Source organism: Podarcis vaucheri (assembly GCF_965113315.1).
Source record: "Podarcis vaucheri genome assembly, chromosome: 3".
In the NCBI taxonomy this organism is placed as follows: Eukaryota; Metazoa; Chordata; class Lepidosauria; order Squamata; family Lacertidae; genus Podarcis; species Podarcis vaucheri.
The window spans coordinates 52393669-52417178 of record NC_138761.1 but is presented as its reverse complement, the minus strand read 5'-3'; the positions used below and the strand labels follow the sequence as shown (position 1 = coordinate 52417178).

Sequence of the window (23510 nt, the reverse complement as noted above, 5' to 3'; positions counted from 1 at the left end):
TATAGAGAAACACAGCTGAAATGTCACCAGTGTACTAATAGCACCTTGCCCCAAAATGCCTAACGACCATTCCCAGTGGCTTCATATAGACATTAAATAGGACTGGAGGCCAAATACTGCCCTGATAAGGTAACCACCAGAGGATCAGAAAGCATTCTCCCAGTGCTACTATCTGAATTATTGTGGCACAGTGCCCCCAATTACCATCCCACAGAACCAGTCAAGGAGACCAGGATATGAAAAAAAAGAAGAGCTGACAAGGTAACACATAATTTCTCAACACGAGTATTTTTTTTTTTAAAGTGACATTTCCCAGAAGAGTGCTTGAAGTGACAGGCTCCAACTTATGCAAACTTTTGCCCCATGCATTTGAAAGTGCTGGATGTAATCACTGATACAGAGAAATGGATCCTGAATCCTGTCAAACTCATTTCAGTGCTAAAAATTTAGATCCATAGATGAAATCCCGGTGACTTTTTTTGGGGGGGGGAATGGAAAAAGTACGCTCATGGAATGCGAGATGATAAACTGCTGCAGGCCCAAGCCAACATTTCTATTAAAAGTACTGGCCATGTTTGTTTGAACACAGGCAGCTCCCAATTTACATGGGGGTTGTGTGCCAAGGCACCACGCGCTTACGTGAAATCGCATACACCCGAAACATCACTGGAAAAGCCGGAAAACACCTTGTTCCGCCCCTGCCCCACCCCTTTTTGTGACGTTTTCGGGTCACTTCTGGGTTCAGCGTGATGCACGTGTGTGTGCTTGTGCACATATCAGACACATCTAAAATGGTCACTGCCTGTAGTAATTTCAAGCTTCAACATACTTGTTCTACAGCCACTCTGCTGATGCCAATGGCATTGCTTTGGAGTAAGATAAGCTGTACATTACTGCTTTTGCCATAGAGACCAGAAACAGCTTGCTATTCGACCAGCTACCAACTATGTAGATTCACTTTCTCTGAAAGGAAGCAATCAGTATTGCACCTTCATTGTTGCCAACAATATTCAAACTGTAGAACTGCTTAATGGGGGAGGGGCTGGGGGAATGTTTTATGCCCTTTCTGAAACATATAGAAGAAGAAGAAGAGTTTGGATTTGATATCCCACTTTATCACTACCTGAAGGAGTCTCAAAGTGGATAACATTCTCCTTTCCCTTCCTCCCCCACAACAAGCACTCTGTGAGGTGAGTGGGGCTGAGAGACTTCAGAGAAGTGTGACTGGCCCAAGGTCACCCAGCAGCTGCATGTGGAGGAGCGGAGACACGAACCCCCCAGATTATATTGCTCTTAACCACTACACCACACTGGCTCTCAGTGTGAAAGCTGTTCCATAAAATCCTAGTAGAATTACCTACTAATTCAGAATTTTGCTTTAGTGAAAACACTTTCAAGTAGTTACAACTCCTCAAAAAAGAAAAGCTAAGCTTTATGAAGCCCCCTTTTAAAATATAAAATGGTAACTTAGTTGCCCAAATAAAAGAATAGCTATTCCATAGAATGAATCTTCTCCATTTATATAGCTTTAGTACCAATACTGTCATTTGCACATGTTCCGAAGCAAGTAGGATTTCAAAAATTTCAAATGAACTTTACAGTAACTATCTTTGTGGGATAAAAAGATGGGTCTCTCTCTAAGTAATGCAATATGCTTTGTTGAATCTCAATGGTATTTCAAAAACTACATTTGCTTTCTTCCTGCTTCATTCATGCAGATGTGAAGGATAATATGTCAGTGTATCATTGCATATTTCCAAATCTTCCGTATGGTAGAAATGACTCTCAGGGGCAGGAGAAGAATCAGTCTTTGGCTCTGTACAGTTTCTCAGGGTAAACTCCTTGGTGATACAGAATTTCATCTGGCCAATTATCTGTATATGACCCTGGTAGGAAAATAAAGCAAAAATGGAGCTTCTGTTTTAAAAGTCCACTATAGACATTTTTAGAAAAAGAGAAATATTAAACACTAAAGAGAAATTTTATTGGCTAATCAGTTGTGTGGCATTTGGGTGCAATGAAGCCAAAATCTTGATAAACCAAGTGCTACTTGCTGCATTTAATGAGATATAGGTATACTACATTTTTTCATATTAAATAATATTGATTTTATAATGTAATTTTTTGTTATTAGACTACAATGTTATATTCTCAAGATGACTAAGAGGTAAGTAAACATAAACTAAAATGTATCATTTCAGATTCGGAAGGTTTCAAGTTCTGTGAATATTAATTTGGATCTTAACAAAATTTGAGGACGACATCCCTCCAACATATGTTGAGAAATTGTTTAACAGATTTTCATCAAGGAATAGAGTGGGCTGAAAGGTTAACACAATGGATACAATTCTGTAAGACATCTTTATTTTCAAAAGTTGGGGTCAATCCCCACTTCAAGATGTCAAATATTAAAAACAATCTTTCTAAAAGAGAAAGGTTGACTAAGATTAATAAACATATACCTCTTCTCCAGGAAGACACTGAATCTTTGGTGTTACACCATAAGCATCTGTAAGAGCATCTCTGATGGCTGCCAGCTAGGGATTAAAACATGAAAGAGTTAACATACCACTTCAACAAATATTTACACAATAAACTTTATGGAAAAGAAATATAAAGAATTATATTTAAATTTTGTTTTACGATGCAACACTAACATTTAACAGTTTACTAATACTATTATTACAGTGGTAGCTTGGTTCTCAAATGTAATCTGTTCTGGGAGTCCCTTTGACTCCCAAAACCATTCAAAAACCAAGGCACGGCTTCCAATTGGCTGCAGGAGCTTCTTGCACTCAAGCAAAAGCTGCATTGGACGTTCAGTTTTTGAAAAAGGTTTGCAAACTGGAACACTTACTTCTGGGTTTGTGGCGCTTGGGAGTCAATTTGTTCAAGAGCCAGGCCATTCGAGTACTAAGGTACTACTCTGTATTTATTTATTTATACTCTGCTTTCCCCCCAGACAGGGGCTCTAGATAGTTTACAGATAAAATAGAGAAAGCTAAAACCATGTTGTTTAGTCGTTTAGTCGTGTCCGACTCTTCGTGACCCCATGGACCAGAGCACGCCAGGCACTTCTGTCCTCCACTGCCTCCCTCAGTTTGATCAAACTCATGCTGGTAGCTTCAAGAACACCATCCAACCATCTCATTCTCTGTCGCCCCTTCTCCTTGTGCCCTCAATCTTTCCCAACATCAGGGTCTTTTCCAGGGAGTCTTCTCTTCTCATGAGGTGGCCAAAGTATTGGAGCCTCAGCTTCACGATCTGTCCTTCCAGTGAGCGCTCAGGGCTGATTTCCTTCAGAATGGAGAGGTTTGATCTTCTTGCAGTCCATGGGACTCTCAAGAGTCTCCTCCAGCACCATAATTCAAAAGCATCAATTCTTCGGCGATCAGCCTTCTTTATGGTCCAGCTCTTACTTCCATACATCACTACTGGGAAAACCATAGCTTTTACTATACGGACCTTTGTTGGCAAGGTGATGTCTCTGCTTTTTAAGATGTTGTCTAGGTTTGCCATCGCCTTTCTCCCAAGGAGCAGGCGTCTTTTAATTTCGTGACTGCTGTCACCATCTGCACTGATCATGGAGCCCAAGAAAGTAAAATCTCTCACTGCCTCCATTTCTTCCCCTTCTATTTGCCAGGAGGTGATGGGCCCAGTGGCCATGATCTTCGTTTTTTTGATGTTGAGCTTCAGACCATATTTTGCGCTCTCCTCTTTCACCCTCATTAAAAGGTTCTTTAATCCCTCTTCACTTTCTGCCATCAAGGTTGTGTCATCTGCATATCTGAGGTTGTTGATATTTCTTCCGGCAATCTTAATTCCGGCTTGGGATTCATCCAGCCCAGCCTTTCGCATGATGAATTCTGCATATAAGTTAAATAAGCAGGGAGACAATATACAGCCTTGCCGTACTCCTTTCCCAATTTGGAACCAATCAGTTGTTCCATATCCAGTTCTAACTGTAGCTTCTTGTCCCACATAAAGATTTCTCAAGAGACAGATGAGGTGATCAGGCACTCCCATTTCTTTAAGAACTTGCCATAGTTTGCTGTGGTCAACACAGTCAAAGGCTTTTGCATAGTCAATGAAGCAGAAGTAGATGTCTTTCTGGAACTCTCTAGCTTTCTCCATTATCCAGCGCATGTTTGCAATTTGGTCTCTGGTTCCTCTGCCTCTTCTAAATCCAGCTTGCACTTCTGGGAGTTCTCGGTCCACATACTGCTTGAGCCTTCATTGTAGAATTTTAAGCATAACCTTGCTAGCGTGTGAAATGTGTGCAATTGTGCGGTAGTTGGAGCATTCTTTGGCACATAGATCGATAATAATTTAAACGGTACCAAACACAAATAGAATTAAAACAATACACCAAAAGACCTATTAAAAAACAACAACAAAACAATGGCATAGGACAATGCAAAACAATTTCTCCTCATACCTGGTAGCTGGTACTGCCTGGTGTTATCCCAACTTTCAAGAGATAACTGAAAAAGAGACACATTTCATCTAGCACTGATCAGGAAAAATTCACTACATGCAACTGTGTTATAGTCGGCCAATATTCTCACTTTGTATTGAGGTAAGACACCCTAGCCTCAGTTTGGGTAGGATGATTCTTTGGAGGTCTTTAAGCAGAGGCTTGACAACCATATGTCAGGAGTGCTCTGATGGCGTTTCCTGCTTGGCAGGGGGTTGGACTCGATGGCCCTTATGGTTTCTTCCAACTCTATGATTCTATGATCATGAGACTCTAGAGGTGTGGCTAGCAACCCACATGAAACTTGTCCAGAGCACTTTAGATTCTATCTATACTTTACTTTTCCATGCACTTAATTTTCTCCTTATCTTCCCACAAGCTTCTTTGTTATTTTTGATAGCTGTTGGTATTCCTCAAAATATTGATCCCCAATATCTAAATGCATTGTGTTCAGTAGCTACTTGTTTGCCAGCGACCTACAGAACAGATACTTTCAATAAGAATGAACTGGAGTTCTTATTATTTTTTAAAATATATTCTCTACTAACCCTGAACTTTACTGGCAACTCAAGTTTTGGCCCACATAAAGAAACAATTAACATTTAAAGTCATATACACATATGCTGTCTCAGTGGAAAGTCCTGGCTGTTGGAAAGCAGTGGCTTGCTAACATTCGTGGAGCACTATCTATAGATATTTGTTATAGCAAATATAGCTGCTGATGAATGCCTGTATGTTGCAGAGGTTTCCAAAGAAATCCATTTCCCCACCTGTTAAGATCAATTTTTTTATAGAGCTCCAGAGCTTTACTAAAGTACTTTTCCTCAGAATTAAGGGATTCCAGCATAGCAGCACAAGTCCCGTGTTTCTCCCATTCATGCTTCCTACATAAAGAAAACAAAAGTGTTGGGTTACATCTTTAGATTTGGATGTATTCAGAGGTCTCCAAAAAAATCTATAGCAAAAATACTTAAAATTTCAGAAGAAAAATTCAAATGTGTACCTGGTTAAACTTCCAACTCAAAGCACTCTTCCCCTTAAGCATTCTCATTCTTCATATCATTAAACATTTCGGAAGTCTCAATCACAATGTTCATTTCTATGAGTTTACTCCCAATGTAGGAAGAGGGCAAGAGTGGCTGTTCTCCCCCCCCCCCCCAAACCACAATCCCTAGATTCCCAGCTTTCGTTTTTATAAAAAGTAACTGTCTAGCAACTGTAGAACCTGACATATGAGGCAAAACTTGCAGGCACCATCCTCATTTGTGGTATGAGAAACTAGAAAACTTGCAGGCACCACTGGTGTTTTTCACCAACGAATGAAGCCAGAGCAATGATTCACATTTAGGATCTAGCCAATTAGACGAAGTGAAGTCATTGCCAGACTCTTGAGAAGAAAGTTCTTTGTTTGCTTTCAAATTCTTTATGCTTGTTTTCCCTGGTGAAGTGATTGCTACCTTATTGGGGGGGGGGGAATCAAGAATCAATTTTAGCATAGGTGTGATTATTTTATTATTATTATTTATTAATTTTGTACTCTGCCCTTCAACCTGAAGATTGGGAAGCATCCCAGACACTGAAGAACTGTTATCTAATGCTAGTTCTGCAAATTTTATTCATTTGTTTGGTGTATTTACTCTGCCCCCTCCCCACAAAAATTCCTGCAGATGCCTATGGGTGCACTTCCTAAGACAGTGGTGTCCAAACTTTTTTCAAAGAGGGCCATGGGAGCCAACCAAAGGGCAAACCAAAGTTGTTGACCTTTTTCTAGGATTGAAATAGTTGAGGTTTTTTGTTGTTTTTTTTAGGATTTTACCCCAGGAAATAAACTGCCACAGGAGCGGGCTGGATTAGGTCCCCAAACCAAAATTTGGACATGCCTGTCCTAAGAGATGCCATTTCAGGAGAGAAAAATCCCCATTTCAGTTTGGGACAAAATGATACAAAAAGTTGCATTTTTGAAGTATTGAAGTACAGAAAGGATATGTAAGCAGCAACAATCCTGTTTTATTTGGCCCTGATTGCCCTTCGGGAACTCTTTTATCTTTCCTACCCAAACATGCATCTTCCTCTCAGGAATGTGGGATGTTCTTCATACTGGATAGTTGCAAAATATGTACATTTTCACAAACATATATCCACAACTAGTAGCGCTGGTGTATATATATGTACTCTGTAGATTTACAATTTCTGAGACTATACATCATGGTGTTGGCGGGGGTTGGGGAAGAAAGAGCACGTGTTGATAGGGATGGGTGATTAGGGTGAAATGGGGAGCTTTCCTTTCATGAAAACTTAATTAAACTTTGGATCCGAACAGGTATCTGAAATGTGTTACCTATACCTTGCTCCTACAATATTATTTTCCCCCTTATATTTATAGTTTAGTTTTTATATAACCCTTACAACCCCCACCCAAATCAGCTCCAGGTGTTGGGAGATCCTCCAAAGGCGATTGGGAGGCAATGCTGGAAGGGGAGAGGAAGGGGAAGTCCTGCTGCATAAGTGGAAGCCTGCTGGATATTTCCCCATTGTGATTTTGGGTTCCAAATTATTTCCCATAGTGAAGAGAAACTTGTATGCTTGAATACTCTTGAATCTTTTTCTGTATTAATGGAGTTCTTCAGGTGTTTGGTTCTGTGTTTTGCAAGGAACCTGTTGCTACTCAGAAAGAGATAAACTAGTAGAATGTTTCAGTTCAAAGACATAGCATTTCTACGTCTTCTGCTTCATATGAAATTGGAAACTATGGAAACCACAAACGCTGAAAGCTTCTGCATATAAGAAAAACTAGGGTGTGTTTTTTTTATTTGTCAGTTGACAAGAAAACCATCTTGTCCTTGTTCCTAGCAGATTTCCACTTGTCAAATATGAAGCACGATGTCACTAGCTTGACTGCATCACAGAAAAAGACAAAGGTTAATTGTTCAATATTCTCTTTCAGTGCGTGTTGTCAGCGCTAAAGCTTTGTACAGATTCTTCCTCCTTTCAAGGTTACAGAGGAGGTTAGAGAAAGAGGAGCACCACACATAGAAAACAGATATGACTTTGCACATTCAACATACAAATTCTATTTATTTATTTAGGATAAGTTCCTGACATATCAATGGGACAGCTAGGGAACAGAGAAAAGCAGCGCACATTACAGCAAGCTGCATTCTCTATTCTCCACTACCAGTTTTTGGACTTTTGCACTATGTTCACATTATATAGCTTTGGGCTCCAATATGGAATTGTGCATGCAGCCATCAAGCGTGTGATGCTGCAACTATGGCCCAACACTGCCATTAAGGGAGATGTGTGGCTGGCTCTAACCCTTGATTCATCAGCAACATCTCGTAAAGAAAGACATATGGCATGACACACTATCACTGTGCACACTACTCCTGGGCCCACTCCACTTTATTGGCTGCCGCTTGTGCAGGGCAAAGAACACACTGAGCACAGGGATATTATATCACATATCATTTTTACTAGACAGTTCCATGGAGACATTGGTTGTGACGGCAATATGCTCGCCATAATGGCTAGTTTTGGCCTGTATTTCAGTCCAGTTTCAAACAGAGCAGAAAGCACCTTCAATTGGAAGAAATGGGAATTATACCTCAGCCATGCTTGATGGACTGCTCTAAAGAATAAATGCTGTTTCTGACATATCAGACTTAGAGAAAGAAATAAACTCTGCCCCCCAAATAAACAATATAAGGGTGCAGAAATCTAAAATGCTGCCTGAGAATGTCAGTGGCTCAGGATTCAGTTGTGTGGCCTGGCCTTGGTGACTTTATTACTTTATTATGTTGTATATCTGACACTGAATTGCTAGTTTTAACAATATGGAATTGTTTTATTGCTATGTTTTAAAATGTTATCTATTGTATGTTATTGTTGTTTTTCATGTGACCTGCTTTGGGAGGAATTTTATTCCTGAAAGGTGGTCTAAAATAAATAAATAGCACTGAGATCTGGTACATATATTACTCTGACATAAAATTCCATATATCCTACAAACTTACAGAGGATTGGATCCAGACTTTGCCTTCTGCCAACAGAAGGACTCTCATCTGTCTACCCAAAATTTCTGATCCAGTGCAGTCCCACTGACAGAAAGGGGTGCATTTTTGTCAGTTCTTTCATTTTCCTGCAAAGGCCCATCTGGCAGTTGGGAAACACCCAAGCAAAGCATGGGGAGTGCGAAGCAAGGAGTGAGGGGAAATGGGTGGCAATGGTCCACTTTTTCAGATGCTGCTGATGTCAGCAGAAGAAACTATCGATCTAATGCAGAGATTTGTGTGGGTGAAAAGGGAAATAAAGCAATGGCATAATAATTTCTAGAAGTTCTGTGCTAGATTTCACTTTCACTTAGTTCCTATGGATGTCCAGAGTCTGGTGAAAAAAACTGAAAATGAATAATTTTGTAACGCTACCAAAATGTTTTAAAGTGGCACAACTCACCAGAAAAAGGTATGGTTTGGATGAAGCACATCTGGCCAATATTTCTTCATGTCACCCATGAGATCCTATAAGTAAGTAAGTAAGTAAGTAAGTAAGTAAGTAAGTAATGTAAGTAAAGGCTCTCATAAGCTAAAAAGCAGCACTGAGCTCCAAATAACATGCAGCTACAATGAGAACATGACCCTATCCCTGGCTGTAAAGACTGCAGAGCAAACACAGGTATGGCAGCATCCCCATGTACACTTATGCCTGCAGACTGTAAATCATAAGGAGCAAACCCAGTATTTCAGCTCCTGGCTGCCATAGGACTATGCCAGTATTAAAAGCTATGGACTACGCAGCAAGTTTTTTGGATGGGGCTCAGGGGACCATCAGATCTCTTCAGCTACAGTCTGCATTAAAAAACAAAACAAAAACCTTGTGTGGTCCTCTCATGCATAAGCTTCTTCCATGCATGGCACAGAGCAACAATATTGAATCTTCTATTTTTGTAGAATGTCACATATCTACTCTTAATTTCATTTATAAATGCTGTATTTGGTATGAAGCTGTAAGTGGGGCAGGGGGAGGGGAGGGAGAGGGAGGGTGTTAAGTGTGCTCTCTGTTCCTGTTTTGGAAAATAGAAAAAAACAAACAAAACAACAACAATAAATGAAAAAACAAACACTTTATCTATAAAATAAAATGTAATGTCTTGTGATCTACCACAAACCTTTGGAGTGGGATGGTACAGAAAGAGATTTAGAATAAAATAGCATATCTACCTCTAATAGCAATTGACAGGCTATGAAAAATCTGGATGAGGCAACAGCAAAAAACAAAACCATATTCAGAATCTGCATTTTCATATAATTTATACCTCAAGTTCAGATAAGTTAAAGTGCCAAGTTCTATTACAGTCTTCTGCTTTATCAGGCCTATGAGAGAATAAACAGAACAAAATTTAAATGCCCCTAAACAGTGGTGGTGGTGGATGAAACTGGTATACATAATATTTCAATTTGAAATTAAATTTGGAAAAAATGAATCCCTTTTCTACAATATTACGCCTAAGACAAAGCTTTCACAGTATATCACTATAAAAACAAATAAGCTACATAAAAGCTTCCCTAGCAGCTTCAAACTGCATTGAGATCCAATAGCATGTACCAGTAGAACTTGACCTGTCTATCAAGCATCTATGTATCTATCTATCTCCTAAACATAATTGATTTTTCTTTGTTAAAAATAGGACAAACTTCAGTGATAATGAAATGTGCAGAAATGCATCAATTTCAACCAAGAGGTGCTGATCCATACTTGCATTTTCTCATAGAGGTGGAGGACAATGGAAACAGGAATGAAGGCATTTTAAAAATATTGTGATTATGCATTTAAAGTTGTCGCCTTTCTTGAATATTGAATAGGGTGGTTATTTATTCCAAATGAACAGAGATGGTATACTATTACTGTAATAGTCTTGTCCAATGTAAGACACTACCAGCTTGTAAACAGATGTAGTGTAAGTGGCCATTGCTGTACTTAATAGTTTGACATGCATAAAGTAGGTGTAAAATAGTAAGGGTTAGATGCCACTAAAACAGAGGTGGGGCATCTGTGGTCCTTCAAATGCTGTTGTGCAACAACTCCCATCATCCCTAACCATTGGCTATGCAGACTGGAGCACATGGGAGTTGGTGTCCAGCAATGTCTGGAGGGCCAAAGGTTCCCCAGCCTGGCACTAAAACCACCAAGGTTTGTGGTTGAGCATTCAGTGGCCTTGCAGCTAAGCATACTGCTCCAATCCCTGGAGAATCCAAATTCAAGGTCACCACCATTCAAGGAATTATATAGGTCATCTAGGCCAAACTCTTAATTAAATGTTATATAATGTAGCATTATTTTCAGAGTTAAAACCTTACCAGAGTCCATGGATTGTCCAGTACAATAGTGGATCTTTTTTGCAATCATGTTCATTCATCTGCAGAAAACAAGTCAACCAATTTATCAGGGAAAGCCAGTTTTTATGCTAAAACAAAAACACACAGTTTTAAGCTAAATAGTTCCAATATTCAAACTTAGCTAAACCTGCCAATTGCTATAGCTGTTAAAAGAACAGAAGAATTAATATCATTATTATTATTTATTAAATTACATTTATTAAATTTCTATGCTGCTGTAAAATTGGTTATCTACCACTAGCTTTTATGATAGGGCTACGTATACATTTGAATAAATGCACACCTTTATTAACAACGACGTGTTAATAAACACGGGTGGCGCTGTGGTCTAAACTACAGAGCCTAGGGCTTGCCAATCGAAAGGTCAGCAGTTTGAATCCCCACGGCGGGGGTGAGCTCCCGTTGTTCGGTCCCAGTTCCTACCCACCAAGCAGTTTGAAAGCACGTCAAGTACAAGTAGATAAATAGGTACCGTCCCGGCGGGAAGGTAAACAGCGTTTACGTGCGCTGCTCTGGTTCGCCAGAAGCGGCTTAGTCATGCTGGCCACATGACCCAGAAGCTGTCTGCAGACAAACACTGGCTCCCTCGGCCTAAAAGTGAGATGATCGTGTAACCCCAGAGTCATCCGCGACTGAACCTAACGGTCAGGGGTACCTTTATCTTTTATTAACAACTCACCTTACATACTGTCACTGGCCACTGATGCACAAGGTACAACATTTCCCACTTATGAGGATGATCATCACTGAAACATAAAAAATATATTTTTCAAGATGTTTGAAGAACATAAAGGCAGCAAGTAACAATAGAAATTTTGGGGAATCTTTTTTTTTTGGATCTTTAGTATCAATTTTTACAGCTGTTAAAATGTGCTGTTCTACCAGCTTTGTAGGACGTAGGTGGCGCTGTGGTCTAAACCACTGAGCCTCTTAGGCTTGCCGATCAGAAGGTTGGCGGTTCAAATCCCCGCGACGGGGTGAGCTCCCGTTGCTCGGTCCCAGCTCCTGCAAACCTAGCAGTTTGAAAGCACGCCAAAAAGTGAAAGTAAATAAATAGGTACCACTCCGAGGGGAAGGTAAATGGCGTTTCCGTGCACTGTTCTGGTTTCGCCAGAAGCGGCTTAAGTCATGCTGGACTGTGACTGAACTTAACTGTTAGGGGTCCTTTAACTTTACCTTTACCAGCTATGAACACAGCAACCTAATACTACAATGGGATTTTCTACTGCTTAGTATAAGATAACTTGAGCCATTTTCTATGGTCCTTTACTACAACAAGAATGTTAAGGTCCTGATCCAAGTAAACCGAAAACTGCAAGCAAAGTCTGAGGTTTGTTCTGAAGCTTCTACAGCAACTGTTCAAACTGCTGAAGAAACACGTTTTTCATTTTAAAATGAAGCTTGCCTTGGCAACCTTATGAGCTGCAGTGGTGGAAACAACAAAGAAATCTCCAGTTGCAAACACAGTTCTCCATTGTATGCTTCAGAAGATTTGGTGAACCGTGGTTCAAAGCATTCATTTACCACATTCGTTTTGAGAAAAACCTGAGATAGTTCATCTTATGTGATGGATAGCAAATAAACATAGGCAAGCAAAAGTGAAATTAACTAGAAGAAAATGACTGCTATGATTATTAAAAATAATTAAACTAAGAGTAATACAATATGATGGGAAACACAACACTTTGTTTTTTGAGAGAACTTAGAGAACTACTGCTTAACAAAGCCACACTCTAAGAGTAAAATGCAGGGCACACCTAACTGGAATAATTTATAGTGAGATGGACATACATCCCCCCCGGACTTGCTAGGTCAGTTTGTAGACCTCTTTCTGGATTTATTTTCGTGCAATGCTGATTCTAAAACCAGGAAAGTAGAGAGAGGTGTGTAGAAAAGATAAAGTGTATCTTCACTGCTCTGTCCACTTTTGCCTCTGGCTGAAAAGAGGTTATCCACACCTGCAATAGTATTTGGCTGAAATAGTACACAGAGCACAGAAGTCATTAAAACTGCCTTTCTTCGCTGCACAAGATGTTTCAATACTTACGATTCCTCCAAGTCATGTGTAGCAGTCTCACCAAAGATAGCAAGCCAAAAGCACCCAACAAACAAACAGTATGGAGTAAAAGGATTCATGCTCCTTTTTGGTGACTCTATGATAGAAAAGAAAACATGTAAACACAAGACCACAAACAGGCAACTGTTAGAAGTGAATGAGAAATCAAACTTTTGACCCTCCAGATTTTGTTGGACTCCAGCTCCCATCAGCCCCAGTCAGCATGGTCAATGGTGATGGGATTTGTAGTGCAGCAACATCTGGAGGGATACAGATTCTCAATCACAGTTTTAAAACACAGGATACCATGAACGAGAACTGAAATTTTAGAAATCAAGTGCTGCCAGTCAACCTGCAATAGTCATTGAAAATTGTGCATGACTTTCCAAAAGGAAAATCATATCCTAATATCAGGACTCTGTTTATCCTTTCATTTGCTAATTTATGTTCCAGTAGACATTGGGGGCAAATACCAGATTTCCGGATAAACAAGTCCTATGTATTAGTTCAGAACTACACATATACTCAATTCAAATATACAATGTGATTTCTATGCAATGTGCAAGAAAGTCACACCCAGTGACATTATACCTTTGCAATTTTTAAAACTGTGAACCCTAGCGATTAAGGCTGCAGTCTAATACAAACTTAAATGCTCTTAAACAAATTGAAATCAATTGACTTAACCAAGCCTAACTCTGTGGGTTGAATCCAACCTTAGAATGTGGCCTGGCCAACTTATGAAGTATAACATTTATCCTGATTAACTGAACACAACACATTTAAAAAGGAGTATATTCCTCTAAGAGTCACTTTGCTTTTCTCCATAAATGCTGGCTGTTTGAACAGCAGGTTGAGATATGAATACAGCACTCAGCAGAGACACATTATTTATAAGGAAAACTAATTCCACAAACAGGTGGCATTACTATTAAGAACCTTTAAGAACTGTTTCAGTGTTTCCAGTGGTAACACAAGTATCTTATTGGATGTCATTCTTCTTTGCTAGGCTTCCTAATGTTTCCTGCGAGATTTCTTTTTCTCTCTGTTGAAGTAACATGGATCTTAACATGATTATACGGGGGCTTATTCCAATGTTACTGTAGGTAAAATATCCACATGCAGATGGTTCCCAAGGAGCATCACAAATCTCTGTTCCCCACTCCCTTTGCAGTGAGAAAGGTGTGCATAAATCTGAGACCAGATAAGGTGGTGGTGGTGGGGAGCTGGCAATGGATAAATATGAAAGGTGAAGGAACCTGCAGGAACTTGACAAAATGACTGCGTGCATGAGAAGGGAGAAAAAACAGGACTTGATGAGACTGCATATCACAGGGCTCAAGAGAACAGAGTGAGCCTTATAAACAAACCAAGTGGTTTGGGCCTTCTATATTTTCTGGCTTTGCTAAAGCCATTAAATGCATGCAAACATATTTGAGCACTACTCAAAACTTCCTTTAAATGACTTCAAATAAAAACCCCTGAGAATTAAATGGTGTTAAAAAGTAGACAACGGATCACAAAAAGCCAAAACTCTCTCCATAAGTCAATTAAAGGGGAGTATTTGTATTTAAGCTGATTCTGTTCTGTTCATGCATCAGCTTACCTGGCACAAAACCAACTCCAGTCAGATCAAGTCAAAACAGAATCATCTTCAAACACGATAAAATATATATGCATAAAGCAGAACTCCAATTCCTCTTCACTACCACTCACTTCTTGTGCTTTTCCTTGATGAACTTTCTTTATTTCTCATCTTAGTTCCCCAACAGCTTGACTACCCTAGAATTAGAAGCCCCCCCCCCCCATTCTGCTGTTTCTAAAACATTCAACAATGCTCTATTATTTGAGTTAAAAGCAACCTCTCTTAAAAATTCTCATCTTAAACCTGGGGACTACACTATAGACACTACAACATGTACCCTGAGACTACAGTGCTGAAAGCAGCATACACCGGCCAATGTCTAGGGGACCAAAGTCCATATAAGACTGCTCATGGAAAGGGGGAGACAAACCTGGCCCCATTCATCGGCCAGAAAATGAGCAGCTGAAGGAAGTTTGATTTCATCTCTTTCAGGAAAGAACCCTTGGTTTCAACTGCTAGCTATCTTGGGGCTGAAGAAGCAAGGAGGAGGACATTTTGTTCCATTTATCAGCCAAAGAATGGGTGGCAGGAGACTAACTGCTATTCAAGAAAGAACAGGAGCAAGGGAAGATTGATCTGGTCCTCATTCAGTGCAAATGCCTTGTTTTAGCTCACCATTTTGTTCTAGTCTTAAATAAGCAAACTTCCTTCTCTACTTATCCCCACCAATTTTCTTTCTGTGTGCCTCCTCATAAGCATAATGACAGTGACTTCTCTTTTTTCTTCTTCTTGATGCAAGCTGTTTGTTTGGGGAGACAGTAGTTGTCTAAAAGAGTGGGATAAAACAATAAACACTTCCCAAACAGGTCAATGAGGTCTGAGCATACTTAGTAGCCACAAAATGCTAGCTAACCGTTGAGAGGGGGACAAGAGGAGGGAATGACAGATGGCTGCCACTAGCCTGAAGACAAAGAAGCACCACTTCCGCAGCTATAAACAGCACAAGACTCTAGTCATAGGAACAGGTCTACAGGCTGAAGCAGGGGGGCACAAATGTTGGCTGGCCTTGCCAGACAAGCCAAAAACTGTTGTTGACAAGACTCTACTCCTCATCTTCAGTGGAAGCAAATGCAGAGAATCACAGAACTGTAAAGGTGGAGTGTACCCAAGGGTCATCTAGTCCAACTCCCTGCAATGAAGGAATGTCAACTAGATCATACAGAAGATGTTTATTCATAAATGAATTCTGTTGTGTACAATGGGATTCATCTTCAAGTAAGCAGCCTCAGCTCCTGACCTTGTGAGGTGCTGTTCTGCTCTCCAACTCCAACTCCAACTTTTTGAGAAAAGGCTTTTTTTCATGATGGCCCACTGAGCCATTTGAGCATTTTGGCTGCCCAATGCAAGAAGAAGAAGGGGAGTTTGGATTTGATATCCCGTTTTATCACTACCCGAAGGAGTCTCAAAGCTGCTAACATTCTCCTTTCCCTTCCTCCCCCACAACAAACACTCTGTGAGGTGTGTGGGGCTGAGAGACTTCAAAGAAGTGTGACTAGCCCAAGGTCACCCAGCAGCTGCATGTGGAGGAGCGGGGAATCAAACCCGGTTCACCAGATTACGAGTTGAGATTATCACTCTTAACCACTACACCACACTGGAAGAACAGCCTGTCCCAACCTTCCCCAACAGAACCAAAGGAAAAGTCTAGGGCTCATTTTGGCTCTGCACAGCCAAAAGATTCTGAGCACCTTGGCTACCTACTGTAGAGAAGGACTCTTTCCCATTATTTTTGAGCCCTTCAAAGCTTAACACAACTGCAGGGAAGATCCCTCGCACCACCCTCATTAAAGGGTACAGGAAATACCTGTCATAGGATAGGAAGGATGAGTGTGGCATCAAGCCACATGATACAGTAATGGGGACATTTCAGTAATCTGAAACTAATCCAGACTAAGACCACTCAGTGGTTAGACAAGAGGCTGTGTGGGATGCCTAGGGACAATATCTTGCCTTACAGAAGAAAGGTAATCAATATCAATGCAAATACTGGAAGCCAGAAAACTGTCAAACCAAGAATAGAAACTAGGTGCTTGTAATCAATTAAAAAAGCAGCTCCGGAAAATGCATATTGTGAAATGTTTTGAGAACAAAGCAGCCACAAATCTAAAAACAATTCCTCCAAACTCTACTTCTACCCAGAACTTCCACCATGCAACTCACTATAAAATAATTCAAAATCACTTTCCCTTTTGACATGCGCAGTGTATATTGCCAATACACTTCGCTACAGAACAGCTCCGGCCCGAGGCAGCCTCGCATAACAGAAGTGCCAAATACACACATACAGCTGCTCCCTAACCCCCTTTGTTCGAAGTCATCCTTGCCGAGTTACATGCTACAATCTCCCAACCGCCCACAGGGTTCAAACGTCCTACGCCCAGAATGATTTCGAGGAGAAAAGCCCTAAGAAACCACAGCCTCCAACTGCCACCTCTCGCCCAGCGTCTTCTTTATGGCTAGGAGAAAACTCCGCTATGTTCACTGCTGCGTACTTGTACAGTACATAGGACTAGATACCAAATTGTGTAGGTACAAAGTTCCACTAGTTATTGGAAGTAAGTCCTATTAAACACAGTGTGACTTACTTCTAATCAACATACAGTATATCATACCCGGCTCTACAGCTGCCGCTCTGAGCTGCATATTTGCTTAGAACTCGAAAACAAACAAAACAAAACGCACCAGGGAGACTTACTTCCAAGTTACAATCTTTCAAGAGATTACGATTTATAAAAAAATCAACTCACAAGTTTAACCGGCTGTTTTTGTACCTGCCTTGCAGGAGCTGAACTAGAAAGCTGGTGCAAGGGCTCATCAGCTTTCACTTCCCTACAGGAACCAGCACTTCCGCTGGGCGACTAAATCCCGCCCACACACAGCCTCTCGCTGAGCCCCTTGTGGGTCGTTCGTGCCTAGTCAACGGAAAAGAGGCATTGCGTAAGTGCAGCGGGCGGACTGCTATGCCTCCACTTGTCTCCTGCATATAATAAAAAAGATTTTTCTTTTTCTGTTGCTGTTTGCCACAAATACTCAGATGGCTTTTCAGATCTCAGGGTCTCCACCCACACCCACCCCCTTTAGAAAAAAAGAGTGGCTCTGTTTAGGATCTTTCTTTCTTTCTTTCTTTAGGATCTTTCTTTTTTACTACTTCCTAGTTTTACAAAAGGTTACTGGAGTTTGAAGGCTTTGGGTGCTTCGGTTTCTGTAAAAGCAGAAAGCTTACACATGCCAAACCTAAACATTTTTGTTTTGTTTTTTATTATGTATTTTGTCTTTTTCTCTTGTACTTTTATGCTATGAACTGCCCTGAGATCTTCAGATGAAGAGCAGTGCACAAATTTAAATAATAATAGTGAAACTACAAATTACTAAGTACAAACAAACAGACCCATAAGCTAAAGACTCACATGGTGTGCTTATTTATAAGTCTTATGAACTTCAATAGTGGTTATTCCTAAACAAGTACAGTGGTACCTCAGGTTAAGAACTTAATTCTGTAAGCATAAAATTGCATACTTGTCTTCGGCTTCAGAAGTCAGCAGTTTTAAAGTACTGAACAGATTTTTGGTGCCACCTGCAGCATAATTCTAGAAACAACAAACACTAAAAATCATGCAATTTTCATGAGAAAAAAGGAATCACATTAAATATTAGGGTAGCTTTTCACACTAAGTACAATGCACATTTCTACAAGCTTGGCATCGACATTAGTTTGGGGGCTTATTTCATCTCTGTAAGGCAGGGCCACTGTGCAATGATAAACACTCAACACAGTACTGTACATTACATCTTGGTTTATAGCAGACTGGTTTAGCAAAAACTGTCCCTAGAAGTATTGCTCAGCATAGGTTAAAATACCTAAGGTGATTGTGTACCCTTCTTGTTGCTTTCAGCAGAACAAAATTTAAAAGGGGTGAAGGGTTTTTAAAAAGTAAGCTGATTCTGATGTTACTTACACCCAGGTATCACTAAAGTGTTTTGAGCTGACCAGTAACATCCACTCTGAGTGAGATTCCCCCATCCCACCCCGCATCACAGTTACATTGGATGTTTCCTTGCTCTAATGAAATCTTAAAGCTGCAATCATATGCACACTTACCTGGGAGTAAATCTCACTGAACATAGTGAGTCCAGCTTCTTAGTAAACAGGCATAAGATTGTGGCATAAAATAAACATTTCTAGCCCTTTCCAATTTTGTTAGCATCTACCATTTTACAATTCCACCCTGCCTTATTTGGACTGTCATCTGATTTAACCATAATTAGTACAATAGGTACATGCAGGAACCAGCAAAGCAACCCAATCCTGTGCATGTTACTCACAGATAAAGTGTTCATAGACAGGTGCAGCCTAAATAATTTCTGAAGATACCTTCAGCTCTTGATCCTATTACAGTTACCACATACATATTTTCAGGATACAGCCCTTAAGACGCCTAACTAGAATTTATGGGTGTGTTCACAATTCCATCTTAGAGACAATATGTTGCTCCCCCCATCACATCACTTTGCCCCTAGCTGTTGACATCAACAGTTTAAGTGTCAGATTCATTTCTGTTTGTGTACACACCAGTGGGCGCTGATAGGCAGGGATGTATTTACGCATGCAAACGTGTTCACAACTTAGCTGGAGATGAATTGCCTTAAAGGTTTCATTGGTGTAAAGATGGATTGAACAACGGTACAGTACTGTACATCAAACAGTAATATTTCACAAAAAAGTGTGTTTTGGACAACATGTAAGAACAGATTAAACACCCAGCACTGCACACACAAGTGCACAGTAAACGGAAGTGTGAACGCAGCCTTAGACTTTAGTTGTATATTATGAGGAGGCATAACATTGGGTACAGCCAATAGAGCTTGAGTTTAAGTACCGGTAGTTTTAGGATTGGAGCATAAGTAAATGCTTCATGAATTACAGTACATTTAAGGATACCAGTCATTTAACAAAAAATAGTGCCTAGTGGTTCAAAATATTTTCTTCCAAATCCATGTACTGTACATTGAATTGGATTGCAGGTATTCATTGTTTTGGAGTTTGGTATTTTTGCAGTTCTGTTTAAGCAGGCCCTTTCTCCTCTAGTTATATTCTGCGACAATGAACCTTCATTGGACAATAGTCCGCGAAGAGCCGTGTGGCAAATAAACTCTATCATATCTATGCCTTATGAAAGTGCAGTGCATATTCTACCATTTTGCACACCAGCCGGAGTGAAAAAAACGTACCAACAAAACCCCGCTCTATGTATTTCCATTTAGGACTGAGCCTGCAATCCTAACCTACCTGGGAGTAAGCCCCATTGAATTCAACAGGACTTACTTCTCAGTAGGATCGGTTAGGATTGCGCCGGCAGCCTCGTTCCGCGGTAGCAAAAACCGCAGAGCCCCATCTAGCGAAACATCGCCTCCTTCTAAACCTCCCGCCTCTTGCGCTTCCCAGCCAATCGCGGAGCCGGATCGCAAGCAGCCCGTTCGTACCCGCACATTCGACGCGCGCGGAAGCGCGGCTCGCTGGGCAGCCTCCTCCAAAGTGGGCGGCGACTGCGGTCAGGAAGTCATTGGCCCACTGCGCTCCGCCTCCTTCCCGGCAAATATCCCCTTTTGCCCCAGAGCGACGAATCTGCGGGGGCTCGTCTCGTCACTAGCTCAGTTTAGGCGGTTGTCAGGGAGAAGCAAGATGGCGACCGCGACGGAGGAAGACACGGAGCTGAGGGATCTCCTCGTGCAGACGCTGGAGACGAGCGGGGTGCTGAATAAAATCAAGGTGAGGAGCTGGCGGGGAGCGGGACGGAGGCTTTATGGGATGGAGGGGAGCGCCTCAGAAGTGCGTCGGCGTATGCCCGCTTGACGCCGGGAGAGGCGTGCTGTGCGTGGAGGTGCTGGTGGCGCGGCCCTCACGAGAGAGCGGGTCGACACCAACGGCGCTAACGGACTCCCAACTGTCATTCCCGCCCTCTGGACAATGCCGCCTAGGCACGAGTGTCACGCGCTGACCTTTGCTTCGTGGCGCATGCGTGGAACTCCTCCTGAAGCAAAAAGAGGGTTGGTTGGTGGTCAGGAGAACATAACGGAGAGACTTTCTGCCCCGGAACAAAGGCCTGTCCCGCAGTGGCCAGCCAGGTGCTCCTGAGAAGTCCATAAAGCAGGACGTGGGAACTTTCTTTCCTGCTGTTGCTCCCCAGCATCTGGTATCCAGAGGCATACTATTTTCTGATTTCTCGATTGATAGCCTTATGCTCCAGTCCTCTTTTCGACCCATTTAAGTTGGTGACCATTCCTACGTTTGGTGGAAGCAAGTTCCACAGTTTAGCAGTGCTGTGTGAAAAAGTCCTGACACCATTAAACTTTATTGGGCGATCTGAGTTCTAGTATTACGAGAAAGGGAGAGGATGTATTTTCGTGCTTTTTCCGCAGCATGTGTAATTTTATAAACTTTTCATTCTCCCCGTTCTCACCTTTTGCTAAAAAGATTGGGTGACCAGAACTACACAAAGTATTCAAAGTATGAACATAACATAAACTTTTAACAAGGCATTACAATATTGGCAGTTTTAGTCAATATTGGACGCAGTGCTACTGTCCCAGTCTCCTCTTTACCAGGCTAAACATGCCCAGCTCTCTCAATCATTCCTCATAAGGCTTGGTTTCCAGACCTTTAATCATCTTGATTGCCCTCCTATGCACACACATTCCAGCTTGTCAATATCCTTCTTAAATTGTGCCAGTTCACTCATATTGGGGAGTTCCTTTTGGAGCTCCTCCCAGTCCCTCTTTGGTTTTGCTACCCTATCTCTAGATAAGTTATGAACACCACAGTGTGCACTTTTCTAAACTTGCACTGTAGGTTTTAAAACGACGAAAAACTGACTCTTTAAATTGACCTACACTTCATAAGCTGCACTTAAAGCTCAAGCTGAGCATACACTGACCCTGGCCATACTTCTGTTTGTTGATTGACTTTTTCACTTTAGCTTGGTCTGTGTTTTCGTTCTTTACAGTGTAGAAGTAGGAGGGGTCACTGATATTTAATACATAGTTGTTAGAATGTTTACTGTCAGACAGGCAGCATAGACAGTTACATGACATACCGTATATTAGCTAGAATGTATAGCATTTCCCCAGAACACGGGATATATGCTTTCCAATGGCCTTTTGGCATTGTTATTTGGAGTTTGACCACTTCTCTCATTCTTTGGGATTACACACACATTACCCTCCAAGAAAAAGGTTTATAGATCTTTGTTCTACAATGATAAGTTAGCACAGTCATTTACTTGGGTTCATTTTTCAGAAGCAGATGCAATGTGTGGCAGAGTCTCACCTTGCAGCATGAGTTCACTGATTCTTAAATAGTTGGGTAATTTGCTGTGTAGAGAGGGTAGGCATGAAGTGAATGTCCCTAGATGGAGTAGGAGAGAAGGGGTGTAGGATTTGAATTATGGATGAGAATGTGTCAGTAGAAAATGAAGACCCCCAACAGATGGAGCCTGAAGAAAGGAAACCAATCCCATGGGTTAAAAAACTTTATTTTTTGCCAATTATTTTTATTGATTTTCTAAATTTCAACCCAATCTTCACAAATTATACCAAATCAATACAATTTTGATTAAATGACTTCCCACTTGCCTTTGTTGATGTGACCTTAGCTTCTAATATTACCGTGTTAAGTATTTTACATTATCTCCAGTTACAATCCATTACCCAAAATTATCCCTTGTCAGCTGTATTTTTAGCCATTTCCAGTTGTGTTGAAACATTATTTAAAGCATTTACATACTTTTTGTAAAACTTCAAGTGAGAATATAATACCGTATTTTTTGCTCTATAAGACTCACTTTTTCCCTCCTAAAAAGTAAGGGAAATGTGTGTGCGTCTTATGGAGCGAATGCAGGCTGCTTGGCTATCCCAGAAGCCAGAACAGCAAGAGGGATTGCTGCTTTCACTGCACAGCTGCTCTGGCTTCTGAGATTCAGAATATTTTTTTCCTTGTTTTCTTCCTCCAAAAACTAGGTGCGTCTTGTGGTCTGGTGCATCTTATAGAGCGAAAAATACGGTACTTCTTTTCCTTTCATTCTGTGTATGAATTTTAAATACACATGAGCAGGATATCTTAAATGTTTTTTTCTTCTTGGTTTTATGTATCTAATTGATTTGATTACATATTTGTATTTCACTTTTCCAACAACAAATGCTGAACTCAAAGCAGCTCATAATAATCACAATAGCATTAAAAAACAATGTTCCAATCACTGTATCAAACACAATATAAATAAAGCAAACAACAGCTCTTTGTGGAGTTTGTTGTCTGTTTGTATGTTGCTTTGGGTTGCCCTGGGCAAGATAAAGCAACTAGCAAATTAAATTAATAAAATAATGATATTGCTCCAAGTTCTAAACTGGCTACTTTTTGCAAAGTGTAAGTAAATAGAAAATCAGTGTCCCTAGACCCTTTCATGAGTATTGCAGGTTGACTTGAACACTTGAAGTGTCATTCACATGGCTTAAGTGCTGCTATGTGGTTTTCTGTGTTGTAGTTTAAATGATGAAGATACTGTATCCTTAACCATACTTCTGTGTGAATAATGTTTCTGTGTAATAAATTGGACCCTTCTGTGTGAGGTTTGTCTTGGTATCTAGCTTTCTTAATATATAGTTGCAAAATGCTATACATTTATACAAATGCTGGCTCTCTGTTACAGGCAGAATTGCGAGCAGCTGTATTTTTAGCACTAGAAGAGCAAGAGAAAGTAGAGGTAAGGAGCTGCCAAAACAACTTTTCATTTCATATAGATGTAAAAAAGCATTAAGAAGCATAATAGAATCCTGTGTGACCTCACAACACAAGTTTTAGGGAGTCGAACAAGTGTCCCTCATTGCTATCCTTGGAAGCCAGCCTTCAGGTAGAAGTAGAATCACGTGAGTTATTGCAGTTTGTGT

The 23510-nt window shown here is 40.7% G+C and overlaps 2 protein-coding genes across 7 annotated transcripts in view; one reads left to right on the top strand and one right to left on the bottom strand.

Annotated features, from left to right (window-relative positions):
* Window positions 1-1499: 1499 nt before the first annotated feature.
* Window positions 1500-20184, bottom strand: RNASET2 (ribonuclease T2). Of its 4 annotated transcripts, none has more exons than XM_082216722.1 (10): window positions 20052-20184; window positions 12917-13022; window positions 11549-11615; window positions 10831-10889; window positions 9789-9846; window positions 8930-8994; window positions 5248-5361; window positions 4439-4484; window positions 2463-2537; window positions 1500-1886 (listed from the first exon to the last, which is right to left on the bottom strand). In XM_082216722.1, the coding sequence occupies exons 2-10, from the start codon at window positions 13003-13005 to the stop codon at window positions 1707-1709; spliced, it is 753 nt and encodes a 250-aa protein (XP_082072848.1). In that variant the 5' UTR covers window positions 13006-13022; window positions 20052-20184; the 3' UTR covers window positions 1500-1706. The 4 variants fall into 4 exon arrangements, with proteins under 4 accessions (XP_082072848.1, XP_082072850.1, XP_082072847.1 ...); XM_082216724.1 differs by lacking the exon at window positions 20052-20184 and adding an exon at window positions 18087-18172; XM_082216721.1 differs by lacking the exon at window positions 20052-20184 and adding an exon at window positions 17318-17471.
* Window positions 18107-23510, top strand: part of CEP43 (centrosomal protein 43) — a gene marked incomplete at its 5' end in the record, with an annotated part of 27676 nt that continues 22272 nt past the window's right edge. The window contains 3 exons of one of the 3 annotated variants that reach the window (XR_014218044.1): window positions 18107-18193; window positions 20052-20337; window positions 23273-23326. Coding sequence is in view for 1 of the 3 variants with exons in the window: in XM_082216720.1 (XP_082072846.1) it covers window positions 20251-20337; window positions 23273-23326 (141 nt within the window). Of the gene's footprint in view, window positions 18194-20051; window positions 20338-23272; window positions 23327-23510 lie in introns of those variants that run through there. The other 2 variants (XR_014218045.1, XM_082216720.1) reach the window with 2 other exon arrangements.

Excerpts from the sequence above, each read along its gene's own strand:
- RNASET2 (XM_082216722.1), bottom strand. The coding sequence starts at position 13,005 with ATGAATCCTTTTACTCCATACTGTTTGTTTGTTGGGTGCTTTTGGCTT. Across the intron at positions 10,890-11,548 it reads GGCCAGTGACAGTATGTAAG|ATGAATGAACATGATTGCAA; the intron begins GTGAGTTGTTAA and ends TGTTTTCTGCAG. Across the intron at positions 5,362-8,929 it reads CCAAACCATACCTTTTTCTG|GAAGCATGAATGGGAGAAAC; the intron begins GTGAGTTGTGCC and ends TTCTTTATGTAG.